Here is an 18,385-nt window from a genome sequence, read left to right as displayed (position 1 = left end):
TCTTTTGTGGCCATTCTTTAACACAAATCCTACTTTTTGAACTACAGGCTGAATCTGTGTCCTTGGCCGTGTTGTTGTCATTTCTAAACAGCAAAAGATGTTTCTCTTATTTATCCTGAAGGCATCTACGTACATGCAAGATGATGTTTTTTATATTAAGACAAGGTTTGTCATCGTGTTTCCACTATCCACATCAGGATTATTGCAATGTTCAACTGGATTACTAAAATACTATAGTTCTTTCATGAGCCAGTACAAGAGATCATAACACCACTACTTTAACATCGCTACACTGGAATTTATGGTGCACATTTAATGTGGAGTTGAATCATTTTTATTGTCCATATGGGGTTACTTCAGACCATACTGGCTTTCTATCTATGTGCTGCTCGGTATCTCATAGTAGAATTAAGGGACATTAAGCTAATTTCGCTCATTTAGGCTCATTCAAGCAGATGAAGTTCGACAAATATCGTAATTCTTTGTCTCATGCATGTGCTATTTCCCAAGAAAATATATATATACGTTTGGAGTTTTACTTAAAAAAATAGAAGAATACACAATTATAAATCCTTAAAGCTCTCTAAAACTATGAGAATTTCTATCACTGTTAGCAGTATAAATTCAGACTTCCTTCTGTGCTTTCCCAGCAATGTGGAACAGGAAATTAAATAATGAAAGAGTCTATGTAATTTCCCTTCAGTTTGTAAAGCAGGTAATGACAATGCAAGCCGATCTGAAATCTGTTTGTAAAATCTCTACCAGACTGAATCTGCAGTCGATTAGATCTCATCTTAGTGGAGGAAAGCCAACCTTCACCAAGAGGCAGAGGATGATGTAATCATGCTTCTACTAATAAGCATTGCGCTCAGTAGGCCTGTCCGGTGTCAGTAACTGGGCTGCATGAAAAGTCATTACGATGTAATAAACCTGCTGGAAAACCTCTATCTAAGTCTTTGCTGCAAAATTAAAAATGTATTTCTTTCTTATACAACAGCACCTCTTTATAAAAAAGGTACATACACATATAGCATTGTCAGAACTTGCTGAAAGCTTGGGGAAGTGCTGGGTGGCAGAATCATTACTCATGTCAGTCTCTACAGCCTCAAGACACCAATAAAGCTGTGGTAAGGCTGGAGATGTATGAGGCAGAATAGTGGCTCAGATTTCTCACTATTGTAACTGTCTTGATGCTGAATGTACCGTATTCCACTCTGAATAGTCTGTTCAGTGTTACAGAAAGACAGACTTCTCTTTAGTTTTTATATCCCATTTGATGATAAATTGGAAGAGCATCACTGCTATTTACAAGCACATACAAGCTATTTCATTAGTTGGCTTTAGGAGGCTTTTGTTGTTTGGGCCTGAGGGACACTCACACTACATCCCACATAAGAGTTACGTCATAACAACAATTTGTGTGTGTGTGTGTAACCCCCCCCCCCCTCCCCCCCCTCAGCCTACCATAGCCAAATTGTTCTGTTTATTTTGGAAAAGGAATGAAAAACAGATAAAGCTGGTGGTGCTTTGAACTCTTTCTGCCTCTTTCATCGTCCGTTAGAGATCATCACATTGGGCTGTGTAAGGACACTAATGTAATATGTGTGTCTGTGTGTGCGTAGGGGATCAGTTGGTATTACCCATGTTGTAGCGACATTCATCTGTTGCATTTCCATCAACATTACAAAACATTTATTTTTTTGTAATTTTGCAAATGCTTGCGACTTACAATTGAGGAACAACATTTAACCTTCAGTGCATTAAAAATTATTTGGGCCTAATTCCACGTGCTACAAAAGCAGCATTTTGTTTTTTTCATTACTTTGGTCAGTTTTACTTCAGTGTCCCTCGCAATTTCAGTCAAACACGACAGTGACGTATAATATTTGCCATTTATACAGATTTAGACACTACATCATTTGAGGTGTGACAAAAAACCAGGTTAGAATGCTCTTACTGTAACATGTCAGTATTAACCTGACAAACATGCTGTGGTTGTGAAACATTGCTTTTTCACACACTTGAGTTTGCTAAAAAGCAAAGATTTTAACAAACTTAAAATTAGAATAGTTGTTACATCTAGAAAAATGCTAACTTTTTACTATACTTTTGTGTATTCTGTGCAACGGGCTATTTGCAGTCTGCTATGTGTGTCTCGTGCCTTTCCTAATGATGGAAGGAAAATCACAGAGCAGTAAAATTTCAGCTATTATTTCATCATTTAATGACATGATCCATGTCTCTGAATACCAGATCATATGTCAAATTAACCTGCTGCTTATGTGCATGCCTGTGAGGTTATGTCACTGAATGCAGTTCAGATTTGTGCCATATTGAAAGCAATATGTAAATGTGGAAAGGTAGGACCTAGATAGACAGAAAGCCTTTGCAAATTTAATTATAAAGGGTCTTGGGCACCTTCGCACATGACAGCAGCATCTTCAGCCGCCATCAGATTAATTGGAAGGAGTGTGTTTGTATGAGCCTAAAGTAAAATCCTCTGTGGTGCGGGTACACAAACTGACTCTCTGTGTTTGTGTGTGTTAGTTGAGAGAGGGAAAAATTGTTTGGGTTTCTTATCACGAAGACAAACAAGAGCGTTTAATCAATAGCCAACACCAGCGGGGAAGTAAACATTCCCACAGTTAACTCCTCTACCTTAATCTCACCCTGCTTAACTTTGTATGTCCCACATAAAAGCATTGACTAAATGTTGGATTTTACTTGATGCAGCCACAAAGAGTCAGGTCATGCCGAAGATGTTACAGAATTACCGCCTTTAATGGTGAACGTATTTATGGCTGGTTAACACACACATAACACGTTTCATAGCTTTAAAACAATGCGTAAACATTTTTTTTTTAGTAATTCTGTCTTTCTGTAGAAAACAAAAATTCTGACTGAAATGACACTTGGCGAGAGTGTAAGCTGATAGTGAAAATGTCCACATATGGAAAAGCCATTAGCATTCACTCAAATGAGATCAGTATATGTGGTGTGCTCGTGCACATTAAACATAAAGCTTACACTGATTTGACTAACAGTGTGGGTGCTTGGTGTGTGTGTGTGTGTGTGAATAACGTGTGGGAGAAAGAAAGAAAAAGGCAGAGAGTGAGTGAAGGACAGAGAGCAAATGAAAATAAATGCTCTTTACAGAGGGAACAGAGCTGAAGAGTTTTGTGAATTTTTACCATTTTTGGCACACACACACCCATCCACACCCACCCATTCTTTTAAAAAGGAAAAAAAAAATGCAGGTGTTCCAACTACTTCCTTTGTAGAGAACATGTGTGCACATGCCCCCATTCACTAAACTGCAAGCTTGGGGGATCAGGTTTGTTGGGAATCTGTGTGTAGTTCCTTTGAGCATTTATAGACTCTGGGTTTTAGGTAATTTAGATGAACATAAATAACTATTAGCCAGCAAGGAATATCTGTACATCATCCTGTTTATAGAAAGTCCTGCCTGCCTCTCAAGGGAATTATTGACTTTTAAAAGTTCCCTGAAAGCACTTGCTGTATATTAAGATATTGAGCTGCATAAATCAAACAAAAATGAGTTGTGTGTGTGTGTGTTTCCTGCAGATATGCCAGTAAGGCTTATGGGAGGAGAAAGTTCCAGAGAAGGTCGTGTTGAGCTCTTTCTGTCTGGTCAGTGGGGGACTGTCTGTGATGATGGATGGACTGATCATGATGCTGAAGTGGTGTGCCGGCAGCTAGGCTACAGGTATTTATATGTGCGCACACATGTGAACAGACACTCTTTGATGGCCCTGGAAGTCAGGATAATGGGCTAAAAACAACAAATCAAGAAAACCCCTGGAGTGCATCAAAGGAAATTTTTCACTTGCCATCTGAAGTGGTTAATTCCACACACCTCCTACTGCCGTGAATTTGAAAAGGAGCGGTACAGATAAACCACAGTTTGGAGAGATAGGTTATCTTTTGCTAGATGACATGCTAAACAAATGCTCTTGGTTGCAATTTACAAACACAAGATTCAAACTTGGAGCAGCATCTGCGTTTGCCCCGGACAAACTAATGCTTTGTTTAAACATTCACTAATACGGTGCCGTGTGAATTCCCAGGAGGGAAGAGCAGCAGCTCATCTGGACTGTCTTGAAAAGGGTTTGAGAGTAAAAGACGGTGTTAAATCAGAAATAAAACTTTTCATTACGTTTTAAAGCACAAATGAGCACCTTCAACCCCACAAACACCTCCACAAAACCGTGCAGGAAAGTGCCACACAGTCAGACCAAATGCAACAAATACTGGGAGAAAAAGCTAGAAACATACCGGCAACTTGGCGGTCTCTGCTAGACTATCGCACACTTCCACTGGTTCTTAACGCGTGACTGAGCGAGATTTTTTTTTGTATGAGTCTAAATGTTTTATCATAATTTACTTATGTTTTTAGCAATATTCGGCATAGTCCGCCTTTAAAAGAAGGCAAGGCAATTTCATTTATAGAGCACTATTCGTACACAAGGTCATTCAAAGTGCTTTACAGCTACATAAAAAGTCAATAAAATCATTAGAAAAAATAAAGAAATAAAAAACCCATTGAAAATAATCATTAATTAATTAATTTAAAAGTGAAGAGTGCAGATAAAATACTTTCAGGTGTCATATGCACAGCTAAATAAAGCTGTTTTCAGCCTGGATTTAAACATTGTCAGAGTTGAGGCCTGTCTCACACCTTCTGGAAGACTGTTCCAGACTTTAGGAGCATAAAACTGAAACGCAGCCTCACCTTGTTTAGTCCTGACTCTGGGCACCAGCAGGAGACCCCTCCCTGAGGTTCTCAGAGTCCCAGTTGGTTCATATGGCTCTAACATGTCAGAGATGTACTTTGGCGCTTGACCATGAAGAGACTTGTACACAAGCAGAGCTGTTTTAAAGTCTATTCTCTGAGCGACAGGAAGCCAGTGCAGAGACCTGAGCACTGGACTAATATGGTCGATATTTATATTATCTTTATTATTATATTTATAGTATATTTAATGTGGCTGTTAAAGTTCAGGTCTGAGTCCAATATTACCCCGAGATTTCTAACTTGATAATTAGGTTTTAGAGAGAGAGTCTCAAGGTGACTGAGAACACTTTCTCTTTGTTTCTGTGGGCCACAGACAATGATTTCAGTTTTGTCTGAGTTTAGCTGGAGAAAATTGTTTTGCATCCACACACTGATCTGTTCGATGCAGTGACACAATGTATCTTCAGGCTCGTGTTCTCCTGCCATCAGTGACACGTAGATCTGAGTGTCATCTGCATAATTGTGGTAGGACACATTATAGCTGCGTATTAGCTGGCCTAGTGGAAGCATGTACAGATTGAACAATACGGGTCCCAGGATTGACCCCTGGGGAACCCCACAGGTCATAGCCATTTGGTCTGAGACACAGTTACCAATTTCAACAAAATATTTCCTGTACTCCAGATAGGACTTGAACCAGTTTAAAGCACGACCAGAGATTCCCACCCAGTCTTCTAATCTCTGTAATAAGATCGCATGGTCAACTGTGTCAAAGGCAGCACTCAGGTCCAACAGAACTAAGACTGTGACTTTACTTGTATCTGTGTTCAGGCGGATGTCATTCGTCACCTTGATCAGAGCTGTCTCAGTGCTGTGGTGGGGCCTAAAGCCTGATTGGAAAGTATCAAAAGCTTTCTTAGACAGGAGCTGAAAAGAAAGATGAGAAAATGTTACAATGTTGAAAATGGCACTGATGCGAGCATTTGTGCTTCATGAATAATGATACACCGCTGGGATAGGCTCCAGCCCCCCCGCGACCCGACCGACGGATTCAGCGGGTATAGAAAATGGATGGATGGATGAATAATGATACATTTTTACCCACAATAATGCTGTTCAATAGCAATGTCAATTTGATTCACCAGTTAATAAATAAACCAGCCATATCCACTATAGTGCATTTACGTTAATTAAAGAATTACATCAGCTTTGAACCTGCTACTGAATGAAGTGATGTGACTTCACTTGATGTGAAGTGCATGAAGTGACTAGTGCACATTGAATCTATACATTATGTGTACATTATATGCATCAAAAAACCCTTGTTTCTGCTAGTTGACACATATATGGTCAAGCAATTTTATTTAACATTATTTCATTTTGAGTTTTGGTCGGGATCAGGATGTCGGAAAAGAGTTCAGCTGCTGGAGAAAAACTCAGTTTTGAATTGTGGCTTTGTAATGTGATCACTCTATACATTAGACTGACTTAAGTGAATCCAGACTCTGCCTACTGTGTTTGCAAAATCCATCACCACCTTTTAGACTTGGCATTTGTCTTGTGCTCAGCCCCCGTTTCTCTGTTTCTCTCATGTCTTTCTGTTTCCACTTCAGACTGTCATCACACATGTCTTGAATTTTCAGGCTAAACTAGAATGTGGGGAGTTGGAAATCACTAAAATGTGTTTTTTTGTTCTTCACTGAAGTTTTTAAATACTCGTCATGGTGTGTCACGGTGTGTTGCAAACTGCCTTTGTTGTTCGATTTTTTTGAGCCCTTGTGTAGACCCAAAATAAACATCGAGCCACAGAACAGGCTAGTTTGGAAAAGATACTTTTATGATGGCAGATGTGTCAAGGTGAAACCTGGGAACCTGTTTCCCATTATCTCTACCTTCTGAGATGCTTTCTCAATGATGGCTAGGGAATGCTGTATCAAAACAAACTCTCTTCATTTTCTGTCTCATCACCCCCCCTAACAGGGTCCCTTAGCTACCCAATTTTCTATGACAGATAATCGTGTGCATGAAAGCCACATCTGGAGTGCATAATTGTGGGAGAATTGTAGAGGTGTGTAAAAGCCATGCTTGGAATCGTCATTTTGTGTCATGCAGGGTGCGGTGACATCTTATTACATAGCAGCCCCCCTAAGGGACAGAGGTTGCTCTGGTGGCTGTAAAGCATAATATGATTTACACACATACACACAAATTACAGTAAAAATCAAATGCTTGAGCTAAAATCACCTTCGACTGGACAATCCAAGTACAGATGTGCTTACATGTACTGAACATTTTGAATGGCTTAGTACATAAGAATGTGTACTATTATGTATGGATGTGTTCAGACACTTGAAATTCAAAAAAGTATGTATAAATAAAATATAATGATTTACAAAGGTACCTTTACAACCCTGTAGTTAACTGAGAACAGAACAGAGACAACATATTGAATGTCACATGTATGAGATGAATTCAAGACAGGCTCATGTTCACCTCTGTGTAACATCGCTTCTTTAAATAAAACTTTATGTGTTTGGGAACTGAGGAGACCAGTTGCTGTACTTTTAAAAAGTACACATTTTTCCCACTCTCATTTGCTACAGAATCACGGCTGTTCAACACTTCAGCGCCTAATTTATAGCTCATTCTTGATTTCATAATGAGGCAGATGTTTTCAGTGCCTGATATAGAGCCACTTGGTCCCTCTGCTCTGTAGTGTAGAGGATGCGGCTCCATTACCAGAAAGAATTTCAAATTTAGATTTAGACTACTAAAGAGTTTGCCACCTTAATCTCCATCGTAAAATAGCTCTGATTAGGAGAAGGGGACTTTTTATAGATTATTATTTTTTTCTTTTATTAAGTTTTAACTTACACTTGTGAAAGCTAAAGCTGCTTACTGTGGATTCCAGAGATGTTTGTGAGCCAGTGCAGTGATTTCGTCAACAGAATCACGTCCTCTGTCAATACATTGCAACCTAAGGACCACAAGATCACCGTTTCCTCCGTCCTTCCTGTCTTGTCTTCTGCATAAAGATATTTTTACAGATTTTCAAAATGAATTAATTTATTATTCAGTCTATGATGAAATCATCCACAAATTCTTTGCAAGTTTGTTCTGATAAAAAATACTCTCAACCTGTTTAATTATTTGCCCAGACAGTCTTTAACAAAGTGTTCAACTTTTCCCCATCTTTAACCTGGAGATGTTTTTTTTTTTTTTTTTACCTGATAATGTTACTGATCTGCTGCATCACCGTGAGAACTTCTACTAATGATATATTTCATCATTACGAACTTTCTGAAATATTGTTTCCCAACAAAATAATACCCTTTCCTCATTTGATAGTCTTTGTACATTTTTAAATTGAATAATGAGTTGCAAATCATAGTATACTGGTTTTATTTCCATTATGTATGGCCCAGTTTTCTTTTTCTTGTTAAGAGACAAATAAATGCTCTGATTTTCTGAATAAATGAAACGTTTGAATTGAAGTAAAATAAAACTACTACTGACTAATATTACCACTTCGGGCTCCCCTGAATAGGTCTTAGAAAATTTGTGAAAAAAAGTATCTTTAAAACAGTAATGAACTTGAAAAGAACATTTTCTGTCCAATTTCTGACCTTTGCAGCATGCAGAAGCTTTAATGTGAACACACTCTTGGTTCTGTGATATAGTGAAAGAGTTTCGTCAGCTTGAGGACATGGTGGACAGGAATCCTAACAGCAATTGTGTCTGCAGCTCTTCAGCCACACTTTTTCTTCTTGTCTACAACTTTGCTATATTTAAACCTGATCCAAAAGTGAAAAAAAGTGTCCAGAATATTCTATGGGCAGCACATGAAATGAGTTGCCTGAAAAATTGCTCCCCTTACCGAAACATACCAAGCGGGTAGATGTCGGTCTCAAGGCGTACTTCCAAATGACTTGGAGGTTTTCCCCCTGTATGCTAAGTACTGTGGAGACACAGATATCACGCAAGATGTCTTAGTTAGAGACCTGAGATTCCCTATGGATGACTAGCGTTACAAGATCTGTCACCCACTATATACAAGGGATGAAACATAAGACCCTCTCCTTCAGTTATCTATCAATCTTAATTAAAGTTTACAGTCTACACATGCGCAACCACAATCTACAAGCTTGTCTGCGAGAGGTGTTTGCTAGTTAATGTCAGAGGTGAGAAAATGATTATGCTGATATCAGATTGTAAAGGTTTTTGACCTGGTTTACATCACAGCCTGACAATGTCAAACTGTAATATCTAAGCCGACATATCTTCAACTATTCCTCTGACTTCTGCTTTGAAAAGTTTTCTGTGTCGGTATTCTTGTTTCACATAGCTGAAACAAAGTCATTGCATTTAAATGCCAGTCTGTCCCCTCCAGTGGCATTGCTAAGGCCCGTGTGATGGCATACTTCGGGGAAGGGACAGGCCCCATCCACGTGGACAATGTAAAGTGCAATGGTGAGGAGCGCTCGTTAGCAGACTGTATCAAACAGATGCCCGGCACACACAACTGCCGCCACAGTGAGGACGCCGGGGTCATCTGTGACTATGGTGAATCACAGCAAAGCTACAAAGAGGTCAAAGGTTAGTCAAATTGTCGGGAACAAATGTTTTCCTTGATATGAATAGAGCCTCTTTGATTTATATGGAGAAATATAATGTGTTTAGCAAACACTGCCAGTGTGTCTTTTACAAGTAAAAAATGAACAAGAAGCCAACCAGTGCAGAAAAGTCAAATGGTAAGACGTTTAGTAGAAAGTTTGGGGCTGACTGTGTGTATAAAACCAGATGGTAAAATGGAGGAACTGTGTTATTGCTTCAACCTGTCTGTCACACATCAGGGCTGACTCATACAGTGCTATCTATTACCTCCACATGTGCAACTGCCACCATTTCTTACATGAACATGCTCTGAGAGTAAAGTCAGCGCAATACGGTGTTTTGTCTTTTCCCCATACAGACTTTAACATCACAAACACTCAGACTCTGAAACGGATCTCTGATTTATTTAACTTTTAAACCATTTCAGGTTCACCTGTGGTAGTAAAATATCAATTTCAAAAATGATGTTTTTGACCAGTCTAAATATTTAATAGGTGCAACATCTGAGCCGAAATGTATGGTTTAGCAATCATCACACTTCCACGAGTTCTCTCCTATACGTGACCAATTGTCCCTCTTTTGTCTCTGTCAGATCCTGTTAGCTCCATTTGTGGTCTGAGGCTCATACACACTCGCCAGCGTCGAATCATTGGGGGAGAAAACTCTCTGAGGTAAGCTGGAGGGGACAGCGGGGATTAATAACAGCCAAGAGAGAGCCTGTCACAAAATAACCCCATTTCAGGTCTACAATTTGGAGATGGAAAAGAGCTTATTTAAAGCTACAAGCAAAGAAATTCCAATTTGTGTGGACTACAGTTGTACCTAAATCCAAATGTATTATTCGGGAAAGTAAAAAAAATTTGATGGGCACAACTGTTTTTTCTTGTTCCTGAAACTGAAATTGCTTTATGATTATAAAGAGAAAAAAGTCACCCTTTTGATCGACTATGAGTGGGACTGTGAGCCCTTATGACATAACTGTCCACTAAATTTGCAACATTTGTTCCCTTTGTAAAAAGGTGATCTCAACAGGCTGAAAGCTGACTGTTCCTCAAGAAACTCTTGCATTTTGGAGGGAGCAGCAGGAGCCAACAAGAATAGCTGCCAAATCACCTTTCAAACCCATTTGTTGAAAGAAAGAAAAAAAACGTACTGAAATATGGAGTACATACTGCTGGCACTCCTGAGCATTTTATGACCTAAAAGGCATTACATTTTTCTATTTCTGTCAGTTTACAGCCAGTGAAAACAGCAGTCATCTATATACTCATGGAACAATGTGTTTTATAGTGCACAGTGTAATGGGTATTCCAAAAAAGGTCTGTGTAGTCTTCAGTGCAAATGATTCAACACTAAATTTGAGCTGTAATCAACCAGTCATTCAAGAAAACGAGCAGAACCTTTCCAATTCTTCTTCTACTCTGAAGCAACATACATTTCACTTATTTGTTTAAGTCCAAAGAAACATCAAGAATGAAATTTGAAACTGTTTCAAAGTTCACTTCCTACATAATATCATGAAAATAAAAGAACTAAACCAGCGCCACTAAGCAAAGAGAAGAGCAAATGTAAGACAAAAACAAAGATGTGACGAAAACCATGTAGGCCTGTGATGTCGCTGTTAAGTGACCAGATGTAACGATGAAGGCACATGATTAGAAATCTGATCTTGTTGGAGGATGAGATAATTTTTTAGTACAAATGGGCTTATTTTACAAGTTTTCTGTGGCAAAATCTAAATCTAAATAAGAATATGCACCCTGCTTTATACATGGTTCAAGAGAGAGAAGGAGAAATAGGCAGTTCTTTTATTACTCATTGGATGAGTGTGTGCATGTTTAGAGATACATGTTTAGACTTCACATTGCCTCATGTAAACTCATTCTGCAGGTCCTGTTAATGTTTACTGGCTGAAAAAAGAAAAAAAAAACGATGCTATGATTAGTATTTGTTTATGGTTGAGTTTAAATGAATCCACGTGCAATAACCGTATGCCTTTTTGCAATGTGCTCATTTAGCTAATGTGAAAATGTAGTCTTGTGGATTGGATTCTGTCAGTGCATTTGAGGAGATCTGTGCACTTTTATGATTGCTTTGGTATTAGTAAGTGTGTGTTTATGTTTATAGGGGTGGCTGGCCGTGGCAGGCTGCCATTCGTTTGCGTGGATCTAAAGGAGACGGGAGGTTGGTGTGTGGCGCAACCCTCATCGACACTTGCTGGGTCCTCACCTCAGCACACTGCTTCAAAAGGTCCAAAGCACACATTCACTCTTCCAGTACACTAACACACACACCTTTAATTTTGTGCCAGAGTCTTGAAGTTATTCACGGAATAGTGTGTGTGTGCTTCTGCATACATTTGTCCTGGCTATTGCTACAAACTTTATAATGTTTCGCACTAAGTTAATGTTTTTCTTTGAAGTCTGAACTCAACCTAAAATCAGCTAAATCACTTCAATGCTGAAACAACATATTCTGCCAGAATATCCGCCAGATGCATGAGAACCTGGAAAAAATGTCAGCAATATTCATTGGTATAGGTTTAGCTGTGGTTATAGTGCAGGTGGTAGGGAGAAATCCCTTACATCATCTGGTGTTGGGGCCTCTCCATGGCGCCAGCCACTTGAAATCAATCACTTAACACATATGGTAAAGAAGGCAGTGGTAGAGAAGACACCAACCACAGAGTCTGCATTTAATGTTTATACAGTTTACGATAGGTTCAACTGTATATTAAGATATATATATATATATATATATATATATATATATATATATATATATATATGTATATTGTTACCAGGTTTTTGTTCAGGCCCTTGGGTTTGATATTAGAACCACAACTCAATATGGTTATCAGAGGCTCCACCACTGCAAAGCCTGATGTTTTTACATTTAAAAGAGGACAAAACAATTCACCATAGCTTTCTTCATTGGAACGAGGCCATTTGCAACGATATATATATATGTATATACTATATGTATATATATATATATATATATACAGGTACATGTATAAAATAAATGGATGTGGGACACCAGTAGAATTACAGATTGAAATGATTAATTTTAATCCCACTTGGTTAAAAATCATTTAATACTGCACAGCAGGCATAGCCATAATAGTTAGTCTTAATCGTAACTGTGATGTTATGAGTACTATGTTTAGAGCTACATTACCCAGCATGCAACAGGTGTGAGGGGGCGCATGTGCAGTTGGCACGGTACTGTTGTAATGGCGCAGGTTGTTAAGTAAAGCCAATATGAAAGACCATCTATCACGCCTCGTCTGATGATTATAAAAATACAGAGAGACAACTCAGTAACTGTCCTCAACAGCCTGACAACGAGGGTGTTGCCACAGCTAGAGAAAATAATTGATAGGTTTTATGCAAAGAAAGTTGTTGCAAAACTTGAAGAGCTCATCAATTGTCAGAAATTGGAAAAAAAGGGAGTGAAAGTAATTTATTCCTTATTGTTTGGTTGAAGTCCTGGTATTGCCATTTGTTGATCAGATGATACAAATATCACAAAAGTCCATGGTAATTTCAGGTTGAGAGGTAGCAAAATAGGAAAAATGTCAAAGTGGGTGAATACTTTCACAAGGCACTCTATGCTAGTTATAACTGGATCCCTTGGATCCCTTATCAGGATAGTCTCAAGTTTTAGATTTACTTTTGTTTCAAAGAGCAGTGTAATTCGACAGTAAATGTGAAACACTCGAAGGTACTCCTCTGACTGCTCACATATCAATTGTCCGCGCTCCAAACTGTTGGAATTTCTGCACGCAAAACCAGAGCACAAAGGCCAAAACAGTGACTTCTGACTTCACAATCAATGAAGCCAAATAAGGTGCTACACACACAAGAACACAGATAGACAAAGCATTCAGAGTTACTAATGAATTGATAGATATATACTTATTATGTTGTGTTAAAGTCTCAAGCCACCCCTATTTTTTAATACATTGCCAGTAAAATAGGTGCAGCAATTTATTAAAACATTAATCAAAATACAATACATAAGACAAAAATAGAGTTTTTTACAATCCTAACAAGCTTTAATGTCAGTATTCAGAATGACCATCTTTATTCATCAGCACAGACTGAACCCTCTTAGACAAAGCTTTCTTGTAATTTCTTTTAAGTTAACTACAGGAATAGTTCTCCAGGGGTTTTGAGGGACATTTAAAAGCTCTTCTTTGGATGTTAGCTGCCTTTTGTCCTGTTCTCTGTCAAGATGATCCCACACTGCCTCAATAATGTTGAAATCTGCATTCTGGCAAGGATTGATTGTTGTGCACATGTTCAATTTCCTCAAACATGTTGGGGACACACTGCATATCATGCCGACATATGCCAAGGTTTAATCCAATAGTTCTTTTGAAGTCACCTTGTTTGTACAATAATACTATTTAATGTCTGTCAAACTGTGTTTTTTTTTGTTGTTTTGTTTTTATTTTTTTATTTTTTTTTGTGGATTCAACTAAAGAAATAGAAACAAATGTGGGTTTGTGAGAGGATGACAAGTGCCTCGAGATACAATTTAAAGCTTGTTTTGGTCCAAGTTGTCTGTGTAGACTGCTTCTCACTGGTTAATTCCTTGAGTTAGGTTGCTTTTTATGCTTTGATGATTTATAGCTTAACTTTTAATTGGCTGAACAAAGCAAAAGACAGATTTGTCTGAAAATGAGTAAAAAAGCAACCTATGTTCAAGGAACCACTTTGAAAGACCTGCAGAAAGCCTCTAGAACTATTGCTCAGGACTACTTTAGAGGAAATTATAAAGAAATGAGACGTGTCTCAAGAATTTGCGCAATGCTGTAAATACTGAAAATAAAAAAATACATAAATATAAAAACTAGTTTGTATGCCAACGTATGCTTTTTGAATTTACACTCAAGTTCTCCAATGCTGCTAGCGAGATCATATTACTTTATTTCTTACTCTCTCATTAGTAGGTTCATAAAAAGTGACCTTGTGTCATTGGTCGCATGCAGTTAACACATTAAAGCTATTTATACCTTGTAACTGTACAGCAGGGTGCCTGCCAGCAGTAATTAAACTGCTTTCAGTAATAACAACTACAAATTAAATGTCAATTTTAATCCTGATTTTTCTTTAGCACAAGATCATGGCTGGTTGTCTTATATTACTTCATAAGCAACGTTGGACTGTGTGTGTATGCGTGGGAATTTTTATGTACTTAAAAGGTTGGTCAGCAGTGTCTTTGCTCTGCCAGAAATGCAATGGCATTCACCGGTCAAGAGATCTTTCCGGAAACTCTCTAGCATGTGTAACTGGACACAGAGACTTGGCGCAATCGAAAGGCCTCCTTCTTTCACTCCTCTTCTCATCTTTCTCTTGCCTCCATCTTTGTCCCTGGCTCACCCCACTCCTCTCTCCATCTTGCTTCATTTCATAAAGACCATGTATATCTTACAAGTACAATGAAAGCATTAAAATCCTCTATTATGTTAATAATAAAGCAGTGAGTCAGATATAAACAACACAGAGGCACAGTGATAGATTTATTTGTATTATTCCTGTCTGTTCTCATTCTCAGGTCCAGCTTGAAATAGTTTACCCCTTGGAAGAATTGGAAGAAGGGTGAAATCCTTATTTATCAAAAGTGACTCATTCTCGGTAATCAGGCAAAAAGTTGTAATTCAAATTTTTCATAAAATCTTGAAATCTTGTTCAAAATTTACAAGCTATCAATACAGAGGGTTTCAAAGGTGTGTGCTTCAGCCATATTTAGTTGTACCATTGCTGATCCAGGTATTCACTCCCAGAACTTATAAACTTATTACTTATGTTTGATGAACAGTAGGATTGCTGAAACTAACACGCCCGTAGTTTCTAAAGACCTCTCTCTATGCCTCCCTCTGCAGGTATGGAAACAGCACCAAGCAGTATAAAGTAAGAGTAGGCGACTACCACTCCCTTGTCCCGGAGGAGTATGAAGAGGAGTACGGTGTTGATCAAATTGTCTTCCAACCAAGCTACCACTCCCATAGCAACGACTACGATCTGGCTTTGGTTCGTCTGTCACCGGGGGCAGTGGGCCAGACGCCGGGGGAGTGTGTGTCATTCAGCCGACACGTCCTTCCCGCCTGTCTACCCATGAGGAAAGAGAGAGTGCTCAAACAAGCCAGCAACTGTCACATTACTGGCTGGGGTGACACAGGTGACAATATGTGTGTGTGTGTGTGTGGAGTGGAGAGGAGTGCATAAAAGAATTTTACAAAACAGAATCAATTGGAAATCTTTTATTATGAATACATTTGATGCCAAAGAAACTTTTCATTGGAAAAAAAATAAATAACAGCCAAAAAATAATGTTTTGATAATGTTTGAGAAAAACTCAACAATTGTGTATATTTTTGAAAAAGTGAGGTAATAAAAGGAGAAAAATAAAGGAACATTCGCTATGTATTGTCTTAGTGACTAGGTTATACATTTTACAGTATATACAGTGTAACAATGACAGAATGGTTTCAAAGAAAAATACCACTTGAAAAATATTCTATAATTCAACCACAAAGCCAGAGAAAGTAAAAAATCAATCCTCCTCCAATAAATTGCACTTGTTCGACTTCAAGTTCTGTCTGTACTTACACTTGATCCTGCTTACATACACACATCTGTTAGCAATCCTTAAATTACATGCCGATGTCATTAATCATAGCAACATAAGAGCTGCAGAAGGTCATGCTCACACTATGCAAGAGCATGTTCTCCCTACTGAGAAGTAATTTTTGATATCTATCATGCCAGTGTGTGATAAAATTTGCATGTTTGTGTGGGTGATTGTTGTGAGCGCAAGAGCTTTATCAGTTTGGTTCAGTGAGGAAACACGGGCTATTTAAAGTGTATGATGTTTCGCAATGGCTATTTGACTCAAGGCTAGTGGTCTGCTTTGTACAGCTCCTTGTGTTTGGCTCTCAGTCGCTCTCATATCACATATCATATATAGCAAGAATGTGGTAAATGAGACTCTGCTGATCTACTGAACACTGGCCAACATAGTAAAATCTTTGCTTCACATCCTGAAATTACACAGTGGTGTTGTGAGCTAAAACAGTCGCCCTGCTAAGGCTCACAGTGATGCTAGCACGTGGAGATTTAGCAAACAAGCTTCCTCTTTGTTAAACCCCTAACCATAATCATCACTTTGATTTTTTTCCTGATTTTAAGGCCTATTTTTTAAGCATCAAAAGAACAACATGTGGATGTGTTTCCAAGGCTAAACACTTGATTTCCATCAAAGTGGATCTTCATTTTTGTGTGCTGGAATGCTTACATTTGCTAGCACCAAAGTGTTTGTTTAAACAGAAACCAATCTAACATTAGCAGTAGATAAAAGGTTTAATTCACAGTCCATCCTCTGGAGACCGTGAATTTCTGCACCAAATGGCAATCAAGCAATCAATCAAAGCAATCAATCTTGTGGTTATTAGACCTTCCATTGTGAAAGCATGACAATTTTTCATTAGAAAACATTATGTGGGAACAAAGCTTGATGCCAAGCCATGAGTTGGAAAGGTTGTTGTAGATGCAGGTGTGATACATAACCGGGGATGTTACGAGAATCTTGGGCTGCTGCTTTAGCCATTGCCACCTATCTGTAAACTTACAGATGCCTATTCATACCCTTCAAAATCAATTATGAGCTCTTTCTTTTTACAGGACGCTCATACTCGAAGACCCTGCAGCAAGCGCCGCTGTCCCTTCTCCCTCGCCGCCACTGCCAGCAGTATTTCCAGAGCGCCTTCACAAGCCGCATGCTCTGCGCCGGCAGCATCCAGTCAGAGAAGCGTGTGGATAGTTGCCGTGGTGACAGTGGAGGTCCATTGGTGTGTGAGCGTCCAGGTGGGGGTTGGGTGGTTTATGGGGTCACATCTTGGGGTCATGCCTGCAGGACACAACAGTCTCCTGGTGTTTACACCAAAGTCTCTGCTTTCAGCTCTTGGATACGCAAAGTAATTGGACATGATGAGAAAAAGCGATGAAAGGTGACTGACAAATAGAAACCACTGAACCCTCAATGCGAGTAAATGACTCTTGGGACTCTATCGGTCAGATGGCAACCAATGCAGCAATATATTTCAGTCATGAATATGTGATGTCACGATATAATAACGCGATTAAAAGGTGATGCAACTGATCATGTGACTTTCAAATGTGGAGGCTAAGAGGACAATGCTAAACTTTATTCTCCCAAAAATGTTTTATATTGTTTTTGAGAGGAAGTTGCTTTGCTTTCACCTTAATCATCAGCACTTATCTTTATGATTTAAGTCTTAGGAGCGTCAAGGTATTCAAAGTATTAAATCAAAATATTTCAAGGATTTGCCACAACTTAAACGTCTCTATTTTGTTTTGACATTGCATACTACACATTTTTAAGAAAAATGCCTTCTGTGCTTGCTTTTGTTATGATTTTAATTTATGAATTGGAATATGTAACTATGTTGAAAAGGGACCAAACACGTGGTAGACTGTTGGTGCATGCACTCGTGTGTAAAGAGTAAGCAATTGCATGATATGAATTTGCATACTTGCACTAAAATCCCCTCTTTGGTACTTTTACTGCATGATATTCAATGCTTCTGTGTTAGACATTGTAGTCATATTGACATTTGCTGAAGTTAAATATGTCTCTAAAGCTCATTTCATTATGTTCAATTTCTTTGTTTTACTTTCTGTTCAAAGCAGATTTCAGGTCTTAATATTTCTCAGGATTTTCCACTTAATATTTAACATGTATTAGTCCTTCATTTTTTGTGAAGTAATGTTTGCATAGAAAAAAAAGTGAAATCAGAGCACAAAACAGTATTTTAAAGCATTGCTTTGTTGTACCCACATTCTTTTTGATAACAAGTAAAGACACTTGAAGAGATTGAAGACCCTTCAAGTGTCTTCATCCTTATAAGTTGTCCTTATTGTTTATTTTGTGTTAATGTTGTAATGAGCTATAACACTCCCTCATAAACTTAACATTTTATAAGAA

The 18,385-nt window shown here is 38.4% G+C and overlaps 1 protein-coding gene across 3 annotated transcripts in view; it reads left to right on the top strand.

Moving 5' to 3' along the window:
• prss12 (serine protease 12) overlaps positions 1-18,385 on the top strand; it is a 26,373-nt gene extending 7,988 nt beyond the window's left edge. For all 3 annotated transcript variants that reach the window (XM_075462922.1, XM_075462921.1, XM_075462920.1), the window contains 6 exons: positions 3,586-3,727; positions 9,147-9,352; positions 9,963-10,041; positions 11,498-11,620; positions 15,264-15,559; positions 17,062-18,385. In XM_075462922.1, coding sequence (XP_075319037.1) covers positions 3,586-3,727; positions 9,147-9,352; positions 9,963-10,041; positions 11,498-11,620; positions 15,264-15,559; positions 17,062-17,384 — 1,169 coding nt within the window. In that variant the 3' untranslated portion in view covers positions 17,385-18,385. The remainder of the gene's footprint in view (positions 1-3,585; positions 3,728-9,146; positions 9,353-9,962; positions 10,042-11,497; positions 11,621-15,263; positions 15,560-17,061) is intronic.

The sequence above is a fragment of the Odontesthes bonariensis genome, chromosome 4, assembly GCF_027942865.1.
Source record: "Odontesthes bonariensis isolate fOdoBon6 chromosome 4, fOdoBon6.hap1, whole genome shotgun sequence".
Classification (NCBI taxonomy): Eukaryota; Metazoa; Chordata; class Actinopteri; order Atheriniformes; family Atherinopsidae; genus Odontesthes; species Odontesthes bonariensis.
This window is presented reverse-complemented; position numbering and strand designations above follow the sequence as displayed.